Source organism: Ceratotherium simum, chromosome 6 (genome assembly GCF_057802395.1).
Source record: "Ceratotherium simum simum isolate JZ-2026a chromosome 6, ASM5780239v1, whole genome shotgun sequence".
NCBI lineage: Eukaryota > Metazoa > Chordata > Mammalia > Perissodactyla > Rhinocerotidae > Ceratotherium > Ceratotherium simum.
Genome location: NC_141905.1, coordinates 62981981 through 63001488, shown reverse-complemented (window position 1 = coordinate 63001488; position 19508 = coordinate 62981981). Strand labels below are relative to the sequence as shown.

The following is a 19508-nucleotide window of genomic DNA, read 5'->3' as shown; positions in this document are numbered from 1 at the left end:
TTAGACGGGAATGTGGCATCAGTGGAGGATTTTAAAATTTTATTTGGGATAAAAGTCTTCAGCATATTTGTCAGCTGAGGAGAAGAAGCCAATAGACAGGTTGAGTTGAAGACACAGGAGGAAAATGATGAAAGAAACAAGAATCTGTGGGAGGTAAAAGGGAACAGGGTCAAGGATATAGGTGAAAGGGTCAATTTCTTAAAAATATATTGTTTAATACAGACAGTTAAAATATTTTCTATCTCTGTTCCTCTCTTCTTTTTTCTTTTTTTAAGTTTTAACTCAACTTTGAAATGGGTAATACATTCACGATTCAAATTTTTTTAAAGTTACAAAAGAGTATACACTGAAAAGTCTTCCTCCCACCACCCCCTAGCTTCCTCATTTTTCTTCCCATAGACAACCAAATTCATGAGCTTCTTGTGTATCCTTCCAGAGATATTTTATGCATATACAAGCAAAAAGGTACATTTAGTATTCTCCCTTCTTTTTACACAAATGGGAGCATTCAATACACACCATTCTTACTTTTGCTTTTTTTAAATCTAACAATATATTTTAGAAATCTTTCCATAACAAGCACACAAAGCGTTTCCTCCTTTTTCTGACTTCATTGTAGTCCAGTCTCCTGTTGATGGGGGACGTGTTACTGGCAATTATAAACATTGCTGAAATGATTTGTTTTGTACATCAAACTGTGAGACATCTGCAGGATAAATTGTTAGAATTGGAATAATTGGTTCAAGATATTTATACAAAAAATTTCAGTCTATATTATGAGAAGCAGAATAGTATTGCAGTTAAGAACTGAGAGCTTTAGACTGCTTAAATCCCTACTTCATCATTGACTAGTTGTATGGCCTTGGACAAGTCCTTGTGTCTGTTTCCTCATTTGTAAAATGGAGATGGTGATAATAATAGCACCTACCTTATAGAGTTTTTATAAGGATTACATGAGATAGTACATGTAATACATGACAAACGCTCAATAAAGTCACTATTATTTTGCCAAATTGTTAGAGGAGTTGATTAGAAACAGGAGTAGCAATTCTTTATCTTTAAGATTGAAGGAAAGGATGTTAGAAAGTGGAAATTAAGGGAAATTGAATTTAATGGCCTCAGTTTCCTTAAGTAAAAGGTAAGAATATCTGCTGAGCATGAAAGGAATGGGGTTGAGAATGGGGCTTGAAGTTTGGAGGAGTAATTGAAGTGGAAGCAAGGGTGAAGGGAAGTAGGGATTTGATGAAAGAAGGAACGGTGAGGCTGGGATGTTGGCGGATCATCCCCCATGGACTATAAAGCCATGCAGGATGATGGAAGGATGGAAAGGAAAGATGTGAGCCTGGTGCCCAAATCTTAAAATGAATCTTAAATGAAAATGAGCAACAGGAGGACAGTAAGTAATTGTAATAACAGAGGTTTGAAACTGCAAAGGAGCAAGAATTCATGGAGGCTGTGGGGAGTGAAGAGAATATCAATTCCATTGCCTAACCTGGGCATTAGGTGTCTTCATTCAAAACGACAGCGGAGAAAGGGCTGTCCTCAGAGAAGAGTCCAGTTTAGATAAGGCAGGAGATAGAGAGAATATTCTACAGCTAGATAAGGAAAAGAAGGAAGTATGCTTATTCTAGAAAGAGAGAATACCAGAGGGCTCAGAGAAAAGGTTTTGGAGAGAAGGAGAAAAGCAATTGGAGGATGGGTGGAGTAGAAGCATCATTAAGCAAGATGGGGATGGGAATAGCTGAGGACACAGGGAACCTTGAGCCAATGGTGAAGTCACTGTTTTGAGAAGCTGATGAAAGCTATGATCTTCTCTCCAGAAAAATATATATTTATAAATACACACATATTTTGCATACAATCTCAGGAAGATCACAAACTCTATAGACACCCAACTTTTTAAAGTAAACTTTTTATTGAAGTATAACATACATACAAATAATTGGTGTCCAGCTCAAAGTGAACATACCTGTGTAACCAGCAACTAGATCAAGAAGCAGAACATTACCTGCTCCCCAGAAGCTCCCCATTGAGACCAATTTCAGCCACTAACCAACCCCAAGGTAACCACTATCCTGACTTCTGTAACTACAGATTAGTTTTATCTGTTTTTGACTTAAAACCATACATTATGCATTCTTATGAGTCTAGTTTCCTCACACAATGTTATGTTCGTGAGGTTCATCCACGCTGGTGTATGTAGTTGCAGTTCATTCATTCTCATCTCTGTATAGTATTCTCACCTCTGTATAGTATGATGTATGACAATTTATCCATTCTACAAATCAAAAACTATTTGGTTTTTTCCTAGTTTGGATGATCACAAATAGTGCTGCTATGAATGCCCTTGAACATGTCTTTTGGTGAACATATGTACACATTCTGTTGGTTATATACCTAAGAATAGAGTTCCCGAGTCATAGGTTCAGCTCTAGTAAATAATGGGGCTTATGGTTTAGACAAGAAATGAGGAAAACAGGGATGCAAGGGAAGTGAAATTCATACAAGCTTTCTGTCTGAATTCTAGTATAAAGTTACACAGGATATTTTGCATTAATCATTTATCAACATTGAGACCAAATTAAAATCACAACAATCAAAGACTTGAATAAAACCAAAGGGAAATTCTTTGAAAATATTAATAAAACTTCTGACAAGCCAAGTCAAGAAAAAAATAGAAAACAAAATTTTAAGAAACATTAATTGCCATAATTGACTCAAGAAGACTGAGAAGAGTTGAGGAGACCAATAACTATTGAAGAAACTGGAAAATTATGTTAGAGAATTCTCTCTCCAAAAAAGACCCTAGGACCTGAAAACTTCTTTCAAGTCTCAAAGAATAGATAATTCCCATGCTATTTAATCTGCTTTAGGATATAGAAGAAGATTGAAAGTTTCTCCAATAACTTTATAAACCATAATCATAATACCAAAACCTGACAATGCATAAATAGGAAAATTACAGCCTAATTTTTCATATGGCTAGAGATATAAAAGAAAGAAAATCCTAAGTAAATTACAAAGAGAATCCAATTCTATATTTATTTATTTATTTATTTATTTATTTTTTGTGAGGAAGATCAGCCCTGATCTAACATCCGTGCTAATCCTCCTGTTTTTGCTGAGGAAGACCGGCTCTGAGCTAACATCTATTGCCAATCCGCCTCCATTTTTTTTTCCCCAAAGCCCCAGTAGATAGTTGTATGTCATAGTTGCACATCCTTCTAGTTGCTGTATGTGGGACTCGGCCTCAGCACAGCCAGAGAAGTGGTGCGTCGGTGCGCGCCTGGGATCCGAACCTGGGCCGCCAGTAGCGGAGTGCGCACACTTAACTGCTAAGCCACAGGGCTGGCCCCTCCAATTCTATATTAAAAGAAGACACTCTGTATAAGTTACTATTATTCTAGGAATGGTTGGATACCAAGAAATCTATTAATATAATGCATCTCAGAAATGTCAGTATTTGTCACAAGTCTTTAAAATATGTATACATAGCCTTTGACCACAATTCCACTTTTAGGATTCTATCCTAAGAAAATATTAATGGTTATGCACAAAGGTTTCACTACAAGGCTATTTCTTAGTGTTGTTTATATCATCAACAAAGACAAAAACAGAAACAACCTAACTGTCCAATAATACAATATAGTATCAGTTAAATAAGCTACACTATACATATGATATACATACAATGGAATAATACGGAGCCATTAAAAATAATGTTGTTGGGCTGGCCCGTGGCTTAGCGGTTAAGTGTGCGCGCTCCGCTGCTGGCGGCCCGAGTTCGGATCCCGGGCGCGCACCGACGCACCGCTTCTCCGGCCATGCTGAGGCCGCGTCCCACATACAGCAACTAGAAGAATGTGCAGCTGTGACATACAACTATCTACTGGGGCTTTGGGGGGAAAATAAATAAATAAATCTTTAAAAAAATAATAATAATAATGTTGTAGAAAAGTCTTTAATAACAGAAAAATATCAATGTCCAAAAAAAATGCAATATGGCCTCATTTAGGTTAAAAAATACATTTCAAATTTTTCATTTATCTTTAGCTATCCACATTTTCCAAATTTTCTGCAGTTATCATGTATAGTTTTTATAAGATAGTGATGAGGATGTGAAACAACAGTTTTTTTTAAAAAATTCCCATTTTTTTACAAAATATTATAAGCCAATATGACCTCAATAAAATAATAATAATAAAATTCCCATTTCTTGTTTGTGGTATGAGGTGAAATATCAGAGAATCACCTTGGCATTCACTTTAGGAATAGAAAGTTCTCATTCATATTTCTCTACCAGCTGGTTGACACCACTTAGGTCCCTGTCTAGATCATGGGACTCAGGCCTCCCTACTTCTCGCCCAGCTGTCAATTTTACACAAGATCTCCTCATCCAGTCTACCTTGGCACTGATACCAGATTCACCTCCTAAAACACCACTGTCTCCTTTTCACTCCCTTGCTGCAGAACGTTCCATAGCTCCTCCGTCCTCCCTAGCCTTCCATTTCAGGGCTCAGAGCCTGATTCAATGCACCCATCAGATCTTATTTCTCAGGGATCCCCACAGCACCCCTCCTTTGCATCTGCAGTCAGGACCACCACCATCCCACACACATCATGCCCCTTCCAGCCTCCACCTATTTGACTCTGCTGCTCTCCCTTCCAGCAGAGCCCTTCCTCACCCAGTCCCCACACCTCTGCCTCATAGTCCTAACTCTCCTTCGAGGCCTAGCTCAAATCTCCTTTCTTTCAAGAAGGTTTCTCTGACTACCACAACCCAGACCTCTGACCACAAATGGCCCTAAAAGTCTGAACCACATTTGAACATTTGGATTAAAGGGCAACCAGACAGTCTGGCTTACAAGACCTTGCTGGCTCATCTTCATCATGAGCTCACCTACCTGCTGCCTTCCTGCCTAATTCCCACAGCCCTCACACCATTCTGTACTTCTCAAAGTACAGACACTGGCAGATCACCCCAGAGAGCAGCAGAAATTCCATCTCCCAACTTTGTGAGTCTCACTCCATGAGTTCCGGTTGCCTGTCTGAGGACCTACCTCTTCTATGATAATTGACACCAAGAATGTCCACTCCCTTGGGGCTGTGACTTCATCTGGTAATATCAAATCATTGATAGATACTGATTGAGCCACTGAAGGTTTGCAACAGAAGATGAGGATTTTGTCTGTCAAGAATATCTACTAATAAGAGCTCTGGAAAACTAGGAAGCTCATTTTGATCTAATAATGATAAAAGGAAATATTGAATGAGCATTTATTTCATGCCAGGTATGCATTATCTCATTGAATCACAACAACCCTGAGAAGTATATTCTATTATTATTCTCATTCATAGAAGAGGAAACTGAAACTTAAAGAAGTAAACATAAAATTACCATATGATCCAGCAATTTCACTCCTAGGTATACACCCAAAAGAAGTGAAAACAGGAATTCAAACAGATACTTGTACACCCATGTTCATAGCAGCATTATTTATAATAGCCAAAAGGTAGAAACAACCTAAGTATCCATCAATGAATGAACACATAAACAAAATGTGGTATATCCATATAATAGATGAACAGATTCATCTCTGGGGGTGATCTGCCAGTGTGCATACTTTATTATTCAGTCATAAAAAGGAATGAAGTTCTGATATGTGCTACAACATGGATGAACCTCAAAGACATTATGCTAAGTGAAATAAGCCAGACACACAAAACCAAGTATTATATGATTCCACTTATATGAAATAGGCATATTCATAGGGAAAAAGTAGATTAGAAGTTACCAGGGGTTGGGAGAGGGGGAAATGGGGAGTTATTGCTTAGTGGGCAACAGTTTCTTTTTGGGGTGATGAAAAAGTTTTGGAAGTAGATAACAGCAATGGTTGTAAAATATTGTGAGTATATTTAATTCTACTGAATTGTATACTTAAAAATGGTTAAAATGATAACTTTTATGTTATGTATATTTTAACATAATAAAAACAATTTTTTAAGAAAAGTTAAGTAACTTGCCCAAGTCATATAGCTAGAAAGTGGCCAAGCTAGAATTTGAACCCAATCCTATCTGACTCTAGGGCCCATGCTCTCAAGCCTAGGGCTTCACTGCCTCTGGAAAGAGCAGCAAACCAGGAGTCAGGACACCTGGGTTCTTGCCGTCACTGTCTTGTGTGACCTTATACAAGCCTGACTTTTCAAGGCCTCACTTTCCTTAGCTGTTAAATGATAAGACTGGATAAAATATCTTTGACAGTCCCCACTGGTTGTAATCCTCCTGACGATGTTGTCTGCCCACTGATTTTGATTTACAACATGGAAAGTCCCAAGCCTTGATTCCTGACCCAGATACCATTTGCTTCAGGTGCACCCTGGGGACATTGCCTGATGGGGAACACCAGGGAGGAGGAAGCTGTCCTCCCCTTACCTAGGCCTTCCTCTAGACATTTGCCCTGGAGTTGAGCCAGTCCTTGAAAAGGCCTCCACTTCTCATTCCTCTCTCCATCGTGGGAGAGGGCTCGGGCCTGGCTGTACTCCAGGATAAACGTCCACAAGGCAAGAGATAATACAAAGTCAAGGTGAAGATCAGGGCAGCCCTTATAAAGGCCTCCTCGTGCCTGAGTGTGGCTACAGCTCTTCCACTCCACAGCTGTCTGTCCTGCCTGCCAGGACCGGCCACCATGTGGGAGTTCTTGGCTTTCTTGCTGTTCGCCATAGCCTATTTCTTTTGGCCCAAGGTTAAGTGCCCTGGCGCCAAGTACCCCAAGAGCCTCCCGTGCCTGCCCTTGGTGGGCAGCCTGCCGTTCCTTCCCAGACATGGCCATCTGCACGTGAAATTCTTCAAGCTTCAGAAAAAATACGGCCCCATCTTTTCCTTACGTATGGGTGCCAAGACTACAGTGATTGTCGGCCACCACCAGCTAGCAAAGGAGGTGCTTATCAAGAAGGGCAAGGAGTTCTCCGGGCGGCCCCAAGTGGTAAGCAGTGCCTATCATCCCTCCTCTCTCACCACCCCCTGCAGTTGTTCAGTTCTTCAGCCAAGACCATGCCTGGAAGGACCCTTCCAGCTCCAACAACCTGTAATTCTTCCAAAAACAGACTAGCAGGGCTATGGGTGGGCAGCGACTCCTCAGACCCTACCCAGCTTCTAACCAGGCAGGAAGAATTAAAAGAAGACCTAATTCTCTGAGCTGTTCAGGAGTGGAGTGGGGTGGGAGTCTGAGGGGTTCAGGGAGCCCTCACTCCAGTCATCTCACCCCTAAACTGGGTAATGATCTCTCTGAGCCCAGACTTCCATAATTAACTGAGATAGTGCATATAAAGGACTTAGCTCAGAGCCCAGAGCAGTAAGTGCTCAATAAATAGCCTTTATGAAGTTACTCTTCAGGTGGGAAACGGGGGTAGTAATTGCTGCCCGCTGTGGGAAGGTGCAAGAGAGAAGTAAGCCGGCTCTTGGAGGGCTGGGATTGCTGTTGTCCTGGGGCTGTCCACAGCTGCTTCAGCTGATCCACAGTAGCATTTTAGGGATGCTGATGATCCACCCTACAGAGCTTTCTGTGGTGCTCCTGGGGGAGAAAGAGGGGGCTAACCATCCAGAAACATTGCCAACGCCCCATCCCAGCGCCGTGCTGCTGAGTTCTTCCCTGAACACCTCAGGAAGTTCCCCCAGCCACTCATCTTGGATCAAGCCAAGGGTTGATTCATTTTTTCTTGAACCAGTCAGCCAGGTCTCCTGGCCAACTATCTTACTTCCAACTCTACTGAGCTCTTCTCTCCAGGGCAAAGAGGAAGGAGAAGGCTAGTCAGATGGGGCTTGCGGGTCAGGGGATAGAAGAGGTGAGGCTGTGAATCTTCATGCTTTTTGGGAAGAGGCAGCTTGGCCCAAGTCCAGACTGGGTGGGCAAGACATTCACACTCTCCAGATGTGGCCTTGTGGTGGGCACACAGCCTGGCAAGGGAAGGGTCAACACAAAGGAGATGAGCTGCTGTGCCTTCTGCACTCCCCAGAGGGGCCAGGGAAAGGCAGAGGGCTGGGCGGTCCTCAGTCTCCATAAGCCCACCTGCTCCTTCCCCCAGGACAGGCACAATTCAGAGCGCATTCGTAGCCACAGCTGCCTTCACCTGGGCAGAAACTGATGAGGAAAGAGAGGCCCAGAGATCACCCTGTCATTGAACTGAACCCCAGGACCCCTGCATTCTAATTCAGGGTTCTTTCTTTCTCCTCACTCTGTCTCTCCCATGGAATTGGAAGTAGAGGGGCCTTAGGCCCTGCCCTACCAAGGCCTTAAAGTCACACAGAGTGGAGCAGAGATGCCCCCGGGGGGAGTCAGCATGGCAGGTACCTGCCTTCTCCCTCGGGAAGGGGAACCGGTTGTAGGAGGCCCAGGGCAAGTGTGAGTGGGTGGTGTCTAATTCCTACAGCCTTTCCTCCTCTCCAAAGGAAACTCTAAACATCTTGTCAGACAACCAAAAGGGTATCGCCTTCGCCGACTACGGTGCCCCCTGGCAGCTGCATCGGAAGCTGGTGCTGGCCACCTTTGCCCTGTTCAAGGACGGCAACCAGAAGCTGGAGAAGATTAGTGAGTGCCTGGCTGGCCCCTGGGGCTGCTGGAGAGAGACAAGGGCTGTGGAGGGGAAAGGGTGATGGGTGGCTCAACCTAGTGTTTTCTTGGCTATTGCTGCCATCTAGTGGCCATCTGCTAACTGTCCCTGGCTACTAGGGAACTGGTAGAGAGGGGGTGAGGGTGTTGCTTAACTCTCCACCTTCACGCCCCTGTCTCCCCTCAGTATGTAAGGAAGTCAGTTTATTGTGTGACTTCCTGGCCACCCAGAATGGACAGAGCATAGACTTGACCTTGCCTCTCTCCCTGGCGGTGACCAACGTCATCTGCTTGTTCTGCTTCAACTCCTCCTACAAGAATGGGGATCCCGAGCTGAAGACCATGCAGAACTACAATGACGGCATCCTGGACAGTCTGAAACAGGACTGTATGGTAGACATATTCCCTGCGTTGAAGGTGAGGAGAAGGCCAGGCCCCACCTTCAGATCCCAGCAGGCCCTGACAGTGTCCCCAATTCTTCTTTCTTCTTACTGCCCAGCTCCAGACCCACCTTTTTCCTGACCACCTCTGCCACGGTGACCTCTGCCTCTTCTGACTCTTAAAACCTTGCAGCTTCTCTACATAAATAGGTTTATCTTTTTAATCATGCATTTTAATACTCATGGTAAAGGCTCTCATTTCTTTACATATTCACAATTGCCATGTCCTAGTATTAAGCACCTCACATGCATTAATCATGGCATTCCCCTTGGAGGTAGGTTTTATTACCCCCATACAGATGAGAATACAGGCTTTGAGAAGTTAAGCAACTTGCCCAAGGCTTCAGACTCAAGTCTATCTTACTCCTAAGGGCTGGGCACATGGCATAGTCCATTAAGTAGACCCTCAATCAGTGCTTGATGTTTGATTGAATGGGGAAGGGGAGGTGGAGACACTCCCTTCTCCCTTCTTTGGAATTGTCCTAGTTGTCATTGATGGTCCCATTCTGTGCCCCCATCCTGCCTTCCATTTTGGCTGAAGGTTGGGTTTGGAGTGGGAACTCTCCAGAGACAGAAAGCTAGTGTCTGCCTCCAGGAGGAATTCTGGTAATTGGAGAACAAAATGGAAAAGGAATGGATTTGACATTTCCTTCTACTTTCCAGATTTTCCCCAACAAAACCCTGGAAAAGATGAGGCATTGCGTTAAAATACGAAATGAAATGCTGAGTCAAATCCTTGAAAAACATAAGGTAGGTGATGGAGCAGAAGAGATTACAAGTTAGGTTGAAAGTGTCATGAGAGCAAGGCTAGGGCCCATTTTGGACACTGTAGGATCTCCAGCACCTAGCAGAGAGCCTGGCACACAGTAGGTGCTCAATAAAAACTGACTTAACATGCATGGAAGTGGGAAAGTGAGGAATTGAAGAATATCCTAGAAGGGACCCACCTGTCCCCTAAATTTAAAGAGAGCCCAGTGCTGCCTCCTACCTCCACAAGCTCATAGGTCCTGCCTAGCCCCACTCCACTCCCTCACTTCCAAGTGGAAGAAGAGTTTGTATCTCCAGTCTGGGAGGGAAGGATGGCAGGGTGCTGCAGACGGGGCTCCTTCCTTATCACAGTCTTCCAACCTTACCCAACCAGGAGAACTTCAACAGTGACTCTATCACTACCATGCTGGACGTACTGATCCAAGCCAAGAAGAACTCAGACAATAACAATGCTGGCCCAGACCAGGATTCAAAGCTGTTTTCGGATAAACACATTCTCACCACCGTAGGGGACGTCTTTGGGGCTGGTGTGGAGACCACCACCTCTGTGGTGAAGTGGATTGTGGCCTTCCTGCTGCACCATCCTCAGGTGGGCTTCTTCCTCCTCCAGTCTTCCCAACCACCCTCAACCCCAGCCAGCCCTGCCTCTGGCCCCAGCAACAGGGACAGGTAATATCTTCAGGCTTTCTATGCAGGAAGACTGGGCTGCCTTGCCCCTTACCCAAGCAGTGATTGGCTCTGGCCCTAGGGTGGAGCTGCCCCATCTTCTGGAAGTAGGGCCTGGGCTGCAGAGCCTTCAGGGAGAAGGGTCTTGGCCAGCTCTTTTGGGTATGACAATGGGATTCTTCCAAGCCCATGCTTCTCCCTGGCTTAAGCATGCTGGTCACATCCACCCTGCTCTGGCCCTCAGCTGAAGAAGAAGATCCAGGAGGAGATTGACCAGAATGTGGGTTTCAGCCGCACACCAACTATCAGTGACCGGAACCGCCTCCTTCTGCTGGAGGCCACCATCCGAGAGGTGCTTCGCATCCGGCCTGTGGCCCCTATGCTCATCACCCATAAGGCTATCGTTGACTCCAGGTGTGCCTTCCCTCCCCATAAGATCCATGATGCATTCAACACTGCTTGCCAGCCCACCTGGTGCCTCCTCCACCACCCTGCCTTCCCAGCTTGCTAGTCAACCTATAGTCAACCATTGACTACCAATCATCCTACCCATAACCCTACTGATCAATGTATCCACCACCCACTGACAGCCATTGACTAATCCACAGATCTACCTGACCTCCCTCAGAAGCTGCCTGCTGCTTGGAAACACGTGGTCTGGGCTGAAAAACCAGGTGCTCTCTGCTCCTCCTCAGTCCAATAGCCACAACATACACACATATGCACCAGCTCATAACGCATACCCATGAGCCCTGACAGACACGGACGTCCACACACACGAGTGTTGATACATAAGTGCTTGTCCTGAAGAGAGGGCCGCAGGAGGGCTGGGTTCATATTCCATCTGGCAGAAGCTGAGAAAAAGATGAGGGAGTGGGTATGAGGGAATAAAAAGCTCTTTTTCGCCAGGGTGGGGAACTGTGGAGCTTGGGGCTGAGCAGGTAGGGGAGGACAATATTCCAGACCCCCTTTATCTCTCCCTTTCTGGGGCAGCATCGGCGAGTTTGCTGTTGACAAGGGCACAAATGTCATCATCAATTTGTGGGCACTGCATCACAACGAGAAGGAGTGGCACCAGCCTGACCAGTTCATGCCCGGTGAGTCCCTGTTCTGTCCTGCTCCCAAGCCGCCCAGCTAGCCTGGGCTCTGCGCTCCAGGACTCCAGCACCACTTCCCCTCTGCCACATTTGCTACTAGAAAACTCCTGGACCTGCTGACACCCCCAACCTACCCTAGACTCACCCAAACTCTTCACAGCTGGGTTTCTCACTTTCTCCTCCCACCAACTGCAAATCTCCTCCTCCAAGAAGCCCTCTAGGCATATGTCTCTCATTCAGTTGGTCCCCTCTCCCCACAGATGGTGGCATTTTCATCTGTTAATACCACCTCCTTGTCATCCTTCCTGAATATTCCATTTCCTCTGTGTGATCACGGGCTACCTGAGAGCAGGGCTGTATCTCTCCTCAGGCTGGGGTTCCCGCAAGTAAGGCTGTCCACCTCCTCAGACCGGGGCTCCCCAGGCAGGGCCGTGTCTCCCCCTATCAGGAAGGCAGCACTCCTCGACTTTCTCCTGCCCTGGCCACTGGCTGACGTCTCCCCATGTCCACAGAGCGTTTCTTGGACCCAACAGGGAGCCAGCTCATCTCGCCGTCCTTAAGCTACTTGCCCTTTGGAGCGGGACCCCGCTCCTGCATAGGTGAGATCCTGGCCCGCCAGGAGCTCTTCCTCTTCATGGCCTGGTTGCTGCAGAGGTTCGACCTGGAGCTCCCGGATGATGGGCAGCTGCCCTCCCTGGAGGGCAACCCCACGATGGTCTTTCTGATTGAATCTTTCAAGGTGAAGATCACCGTGCGCCAGGCCTGGAGGGAAGCCCAGGCTGAGAGTAGCACCTAGAGGTTGTACCTAGCCCCGCCCCAACTCCACCCTGTGTGGCCCACAGCACAGAATCAGAGGTGCTACTCCACCCTCCCCCACCACTCCTCCCTTCCCCCAGCCCACTCTGCCTTCTTTCCCAGCCTGCAGCCCTGGCAGTGACATAAACTAAATTGTTTTTCTTCAGAAGGCCCCTGAGCAGCTCACTCATTTATTCATTTGTTCTTTCATTATTTCAACATTTTATTGAGCATCTACTATGTGCTACTCACTGTGCCTGGACACTCGAGCTCCCTGGTCTCATGAAGCTTACATTCTAGTGAGGGCTGACAAACAAATAATGATTTTAGAGACTCTTACGTGCTTTGAAGTCAGTTCCTTTGGGTGATGGCAATGTGAGAAGAGAACAGCAGAGGTGTACACAGCGGTCAGGGAAGGTGTGAAGACCTGGGGAAAAGCGTCCCAGGCTGAGGGAGCGGCAGGCGAGAAGGGCTCAAGCGGGGAGAGGCCAGTGTGGCTGAAGCAGAGCGGATGAAGGGGAGAGTGGCCCCTGATGAGGTCAGAGCAGGAGACAGGGGCCAGGTCCCATGGGGCCTTTGTAAGTATCAGGATGGAGTTTAGGTTTTTATTCCAAGTATGAGAGGAAGTCACTGGAGGATTTTCAACACGTAAGTAGAAAGGTGTGCTTTATATTTTTAAAAGATCACCCTAGTTGCTGAGTGGAGACTGGTCTGTAGAGGGATGAGAGTGGAGGCAGGGAGAACAGTTAGGAGGCTGTTGGGCTGGTCTAGGAGAGCAAGATGATGGCGGCCTACATGCTGGCGACAGCAGTGGAGACGGCGAGAAGTATAGGACCGAGTTTATATTCTGAGAGGAGAGCAACAGATCTTGTTTGCTTTCATTCAAACAGGCATCACTGCATGTACCTCAAAGGTTTGACTTTGGAAAAGTGTGTAATCCACAAACTCAATCTACCACTGCCCGTCCTTCTGGTCTTGGTCCCCAAAGACTGAGAGGTCTCCTTTTCCTCGCGCTGTCCGGGGTAAACACTGCCAGGAAAGAGCATCCACAGCGGCCTTCTGCTGAAGCCCCTGGGCCCTGCCCCTGCTCCCCACTCCAAAAACCCCAGAAGTCTGTAAATGCCTCACTAGAAAACGGAAGCCAGACTTGTCCCGAGACACCCTGGGAGAAACCGATCCTTGTCCTCTAGCCTAGAGGGAGGCCCCGACCCCAGCTCCCTGGCGCCAGCTAGACCAGGGTCAGATCATCAACAATCCAGTCCTTCCCCTCTGACTGGAGAAGGGCTCTGGAAAGGTCAGCAGGGCAAGGCTGAGGCCCTGCCTGGCCAAGTTTTCAGAAAGAAGAAATCAAGGGAGGCCCTGCAAGGAGGGAGGGACAAGGTTTTCCATTACAGCAGCACCTTCTTCCTTCAAAAAGCTTTGTTAATCCAGTGACAGTAGACCATTCCCTACTGTCCCCCCAAATCAGTCTTTCACTGGCCAGTGATCCCAGGGTCTTGCTAAGGAGCCCATAGGAGAGTTTGTGGGGCAGCTGTGGCTGACCCCAGCCCCCATCACAAGCAGCCTGGAGAGATGGTGACAGGACAGTGAGCTGTTGGGGAAGGGTTAAACTGGAGGTGGCCCCCTCCCTCTCCCAGGTTCCTCTACCCCCAGCAGCTAGCTGCTAGACTCAAGCCAAGCTACTCTCAGCTCAGAGCGGAGAGGAGCAGATTGGCTGGAGGAGAGTTAAGTATTCCAAATTTGCTCAGAATTTGAAAGGCATTTTGCAGGCTAGTGATGAACAGATAAACAACTAGCGGAAGGCCTGCGTCTCCTGCAGAAGCAGTAGGTGAGTCTAACCGGGATGGAAACATCCATTCTCTAACTACTGAATCAGATCATTGAATGGCAGGGAAATGAGAGACTAACCCTTCATTTTGAAGATGAGGAAACTGAGGGTCAGTGGGGCGGTGGGGGAGGGGGGCAGTGAAGGTGACTTACCGTTAAGTCACACAGCTACTTAGCAGCAGGGCTGGGACTAGAACCCAAGGTTTCAATGATGCAGGATGAGGAGCCAGCCATGCTCTCCCACCTGTCTCCTATGTCTGTGCAGAAGGGCTCTTGGGTGTCTGGCCAGGGAGAGTACAAAGCTGAGTGTCCTTTCAGGAAATGACCTCATGAACTCTGACTCCTGCCCAAACTGCCCTTCCTCTGCCTGGAAGGCCTCTTCCTACTGGCCTAAATCGTCCCACCCTGAGGCTCAGAGTGAACGCCCTCCTCCAGGACATATCTCACAGCTCCCAGCCCACCATGGTTGTCCCCTTTTAGCAGTCAGCTTGTTCCTTGGTACTGAATCCCATGTGCATCTGAGCATATACCCGGGCTTAAAATGGGTGTGGTATCCCCCAGGGACTCTGTCCACCTCTATATCTCTGGAGTTCAACACTGAGCCTTCTCACGTTCTTTATCCTGCACATCAGCACCTGACAAGTAGAAGGTTAGACACACAAGAAGGCTGAATCAAATGCTCTAAATCACTTGGCTAATCAGTCCAGCGATAAATAGACTCTATCTCCTTATGCAGAAGGAAGCCCAGATCTTTGGCAAAGCTGGAAGGTCTTTGCCAAGATCCCACAGTCACCTTTCAAGCCTCATACTGCCCTTATCTAGTGGTGTGATGGCAAATAAACGTTGAACAACCAGTTCTCTGATGGGGGGTAACAGCCCTGATTTGTACTGTTTGCCAATTACTGTGATGTAAAAACTCCCATCGTGACCAATTTCAAGCCACTAATGTGATGTCACTAAACACAGAGTTGGGAAGAGATGCACAGTAGCATTATACGTTATTTACCATATTATATAGTAAATACCATGATGTGGTATTCCTACCATATATAAATGTAAATAACCTCCAGGGCATAGATAATAGTAACATGTAGTCAAATAATTAGGAAATGGTCAGTTTTGAGTATTTATTACCTTTGTTTTTAACATAGTTTATTCAATTGTAGGTTTATATAGTTTTTTTAACGGTTGCTTAATAAACAGCTCATAAAATACCTGAAAATTTAATAATCAGCTCTTGTGTGCCGTAAGAGCTGGCCCTCCCAGGAAAAACAGGCTGCCCTTGCCCTTCAGAAGACTGGTTCCCCAGGGTCCCCATTCTGAGACGAGGGGACCCCTTTCCTGTTAACCGTGGTGTGGAGTGTGGGTGGGGGAGAGTGCGTGAATGCTCTGGTGGCCTCTACTGGCCACAACACCTGAAGCAAATGAGAAGGCCTCTCTCCAGTCACGCTCACAGGTATAAACACCCATCTCTGGAGGACAGGAAGCCAATCCCAGAGGTTGGAGAGTGGGGTGGGGAGAGGAATGGATGAGGAGGACCCAGGATCTGGTCCTCAGCCTGCTCAGTTTCCTAGCCCTGGATCTTAGGCCCATTGTTAGCTTCCTGAATCTCAGTTTCCTCATTTGTAAAGTGGAGTAACTTACATCCGTGCTGCCCATCACCTGAGGCTCTGGTGAGGATGAAAAGCAGAAAGGGCTGTGTGAATCGGAGGGCTCCACACCAGTGGGAGTCACAGAAGATAAGTGGTCAGGCTGTGGAGGCAAGGTCTCCCAGTGTTGTCATGTACAGACCTAGTGACCATGGGCAACTTACTTGGCCTTCTTAAACCTCAGTTTTCTCATTTATAATATGGGCTGCTGAGGTGTGCATAGAAACAGTACCACCAACCTCAGAGTATTACCGAGGATCAAACATGGACCTCCAGAACGTGTTCAGTGCCTCAATAAATACTGGCTTTATTATCATCGCCTGTATCCAGATCCACAAAATAAGTCCTTCTCTAAGGGTTTTACATGCACTTCCCAAAGGCCACCAGCTTGGTCAGGAGGAGGAGCAGGGATGTCCAGACGGCTCAATCCGACAGGCCCTCCAGGAACCCACCCTTGCAGCTCCAGATGGCCCCGCCTGCTTCCCTCCGCAGCCAGGGCAGGCTGGCAGCTGGGAGATGGGTAGAGAGCCCAGAGAGAAACTTTTCATGGCTCCAGCACAGAGGGTGTTTCTAACATTTTCCAGTGGCATTAGGTTTCTTGAGACTTCTCGGTGAGAAGATGTGCAATGGAAGGTTACACTGGTGAGGAGCAGGCTTATACAGGGTGAGCAGAAACTTCGGATCAAACACAAATCCTCTTCTCCCCCTCACAAGCCACCCAAAAGCTCTCTTTTGATCTTCTCAGAGGAACAGCAAAATACTCTTGCAAGGAAAAGATACAAAGAAGACCCAAAGAGCTTAACTCCTGAGAATTTTACAATGTTTCCAAGGGGGTTACATCCTCCCTGTGGAAGTTAACACTGATCTGCAGCACGGACCACATATCCCAGGCGTGAGGCCATTTTGGCACTCAGGAGCTCTGGCAGGCGGAGCCTGGCTGGGTGTGGGGACCTCTGGGGGCTTATGAGGAGGCAGGGGCAAGAGGAAGAGGAGATAAAGTAGCTCCTGAGGAAAGGCATCTGGTTCACCTTTCACCATGCTACTCTCCTGCTCAATACACCTTTCTCTGGTTCCCTTTCACCTCTGAAAAGAAACCGCAAGTTCTTCATGTGGCTTGTGAGCGCCAACATTATGACTCTTCACTGTCCAGCCAACTAGTTAATTGCATGGGCTTTGGAGCCAACTGATGTGGGTTCAAATCCTGGCTCTACCACTTAATAGCTGTGTGACCTTGTACAGGTTAGTCAACTCCTCTGAATGCCTCAACTCCATTAATAAAGCAGAAATAATTACAGTCCATACCTCAGAGGGCTGTTTTGAAGCTAAAATGAAAAAACGTAGGTAAGATGCTTACACAAAACCCTGCATTTTGTGAGCAGTCAATAAATAAAACAATAAAGACAAAATATTTTTATTACCAGTTTACCTCGTCAGCTTCATCTCCTGTCATTTCCCAGAAAGCAATTATGTAGAAAGATTAAATTGTTCGCAGCTTTAGAAATGACACTCACACTCTCGTTTTAGGCCTCCCATGCTTTTCTGTACTTTTCAGCACCTGGCACATAGTAGGCACTCAATAATCTGCAGAACAAACATTTGCCTAGAATTCTCTTTACACCTCTCTTCACCTGGCAAGTTCAGTTTAGATCGAGGTCCCTGCCCCCGGAGGGCTGCCCTGAACCCCCAGGTGAGCTACATTCTCTTCCACAGCATCCTGTGCACATGTGCTTCATGCATCTTACCATGTGTTACTCAAACAGCTTCCAGGCCTGCCTTCCTCTCCAGACCATTAGTCTTCCCCAGAGGAGCCAGATCTAAGGCATATTTGTGTTCCCAATGCCTACCACATGGCAGGCGCTAGAAAAAGGCTCATCTTTTTTTTTTTTTTTTTTAATTTTTTTCCCCAAAGCCCCAGTAGATAGTTGCATGTCATAGTGCACATACTTCCAGTTGCTGTATGTGGGACACGGCCTCTGCATGGCCGCAGAAGTGGTGCATCGGACCGTGCCCGGGATCCGAACCCAGGCCACCAGCAGCGGAGCGCGCGCACCTAACCCTCCTAACCGCTAAGCCACCGGGCCAGCCCGAAAAATGCTCAGCTCTTAAGTGAAGCCAGTCACTTGCCCCCAGGCTGGAAACTCACATCCCAAATACCTCCCAGGACCCACTGCCCTTCTGGGCAGGTTCGGCCAATAGTCAGCCAAACCCACTTCCTGCTCCTTCCCCTGAGTCAAACTCTGGTTTTTGCCCCCTGGCTGAAAATAGAGGAAACTGGAGACCAGGGAGTTTTTTGAAATTCTTATTCATCAAAGCTACTCTGTTTTGTGCTTCCAGGTATTGGTACTGTCTCCACCCGAACTCCACCTGGCAACAGTCAGCCAATGCTCTACCTCACGAGAGAAATGAGTAGCTCAGTGACCCAGGCGTCTGCGGTTCAGTGAGGGGGCCCTAGAACCCTGAGCATCAAGGGTTCATGCACAGCCTCTGGCACATGGCCCCCAAGAGTTCTACCAGTTTGTTTCTGTACCACTCAGAGGTTAGTAAAAAAGGCAAGAATGATGTGCTCCTCCAGTTCTTGCCTGTGGTTTTAGAACAGAACTGTCTCTAGATGCTAATATGGCTCCCCTGGGGTTACTTGGAAGAGACCAACAGTTTAGAAAGAACTAGGCAGCAACCATCCCACTGGAGTCACTGAAGGACAGTGTCCTCTGGCCCAAAGTCAAAGATGGGGGCAGGGACGTGTCTGGCTTACATTGGACTCAAACAATAGAGCCGACTGCAGGGTAAACCCAGGGGCTAGGGAAGACTACGCTCTCTGCCAGCATCCCCTTATTCCCCGCTGGCACACACGCTCCACTTGGGGAGGCAGGAGGCCCTTTTGGGAGGGTTCCAAGGATGCGTATCATCTTGCTTTGCCCAAAAAGAAGTCTTGCTGGGTGCGGGTGTTCCCCTTCCTGGGCAGAGGCAGAGAGGGCTGTTCTTTCCCTTCGAGCAGGGACTTACAGCTGACTCAAATTTCTAAGAGGATGGATGGTCTTAAACAAGAGGGTAAAATGACAATAAATCTTAGGAAAGAATCACTGGCCCATGAGGCAGATGTTGGCACACCAGTCGCTTCCCCATGGCCTAAAAATCAGTTCTGAGGTCCCTGCCTGGTACGCAAGACCTTGAACTACATCCCATGACTCCTCAAGATTCTTTGAATCTGTATCGCTCACTTCATCTCAACTGACCTCATATTGACTATTTCACTATAATTTAACTTCTAGAGGGCAGGGGCTTTGTCTTATATATTTCTCCCCTATTCTCCTTAGCATCCAGCACAGTGCTGGCACAAAGTGGGAGACTCAATAATACATATTTTGTGTATTAAAGTCCAAGGCCAAGCACCCGTCCACATTTCCATATCATTAAAAGATCTCACTGAGTCCTTGCTTCCTTTTAAATGTCATGTTTTAGCTTTGGGCTATTGGACAAAACTTGTTTCTGCTTTTTGGGGCCTGATTTTAACCTGGTTTGTGGGATTTTTACAAAGTATTCCAAACATCAGAAATATACCCTTGGCAGAGAGAGGGTTTGGGGGAAATTCCTCAGGACCTCAGCAGCAGCATTGCCCAGCTTGCTCTCGGTCCTGCAGTTTCTGCTTGGCCCACGAGCCTA

General features: G+C 46.9%; 1 protein-coding gene across 2 annotated transcripts; it reads left to right on the top strand.

Moving 5' to 3' along the window:
- The first annotated feature begins 6491 nt into the window (after positions 1–6491).
- CYP17A1 (cytochrome P450 family 17 subfamily A member 1) lies at positions 6492–19076 on the top strand. Of its 2 annotated transcripts, none has more exons than XM_087432525.1 (8): positions 6492–6983; positions 8447–8585; positions 8794–9023; positions 9710–9796; positions 10188–10403; positions 10725–10894; positions 11474–11577; positions 18183–19076. In XM_087432525.1, the coding sequence occupies exons 1-8, from the start codon at positions 6687–6689 to the stop codon at positions 18287–18289; spliced, it is 1350 nt and encodes a 449-aa protein (XP_087288651.1). In that variant the 5' UTR covers positions 6492–6686; the 3' UTR covers positions 18290–19076. The 2 variants fall into 2 exon arrangements, with proteins under 2 accessions (XP_087288651.1, XP_004428075.1); XM_004428018.3 differs by lacking the exon at positions 18183–19076 and adding an exon at positions 12090–12536.
- Positions 19077–19508: the final 432 nt, after the last annotated feature.

Bases quoted from the DNA above. Each gene is read 5' to 3' on its own strand.
- CYP17A1 (XM_004428018.3), top strand. From the start codon at position 6,687: ATGTGGGAGTTCTTGGCTTTCTTGCTGTTCGCCATAGCCTATTTCTTT. The intron at 8,586-8,793 runs GTGAGTGCCTGG...GTCTCCCCTCAG, and splicing joins CCAGAAGCTGGAGAAGATTA to TATGTAAGGAAGTCAGTTTA. The intron at 11,578-12,089 runs GTGAGTCCCTGT...CCATGTCCACAG, and splicing joins GCCTGACCAGTTCATGCCCG to AGCGTTTCTTGGACCCAACA.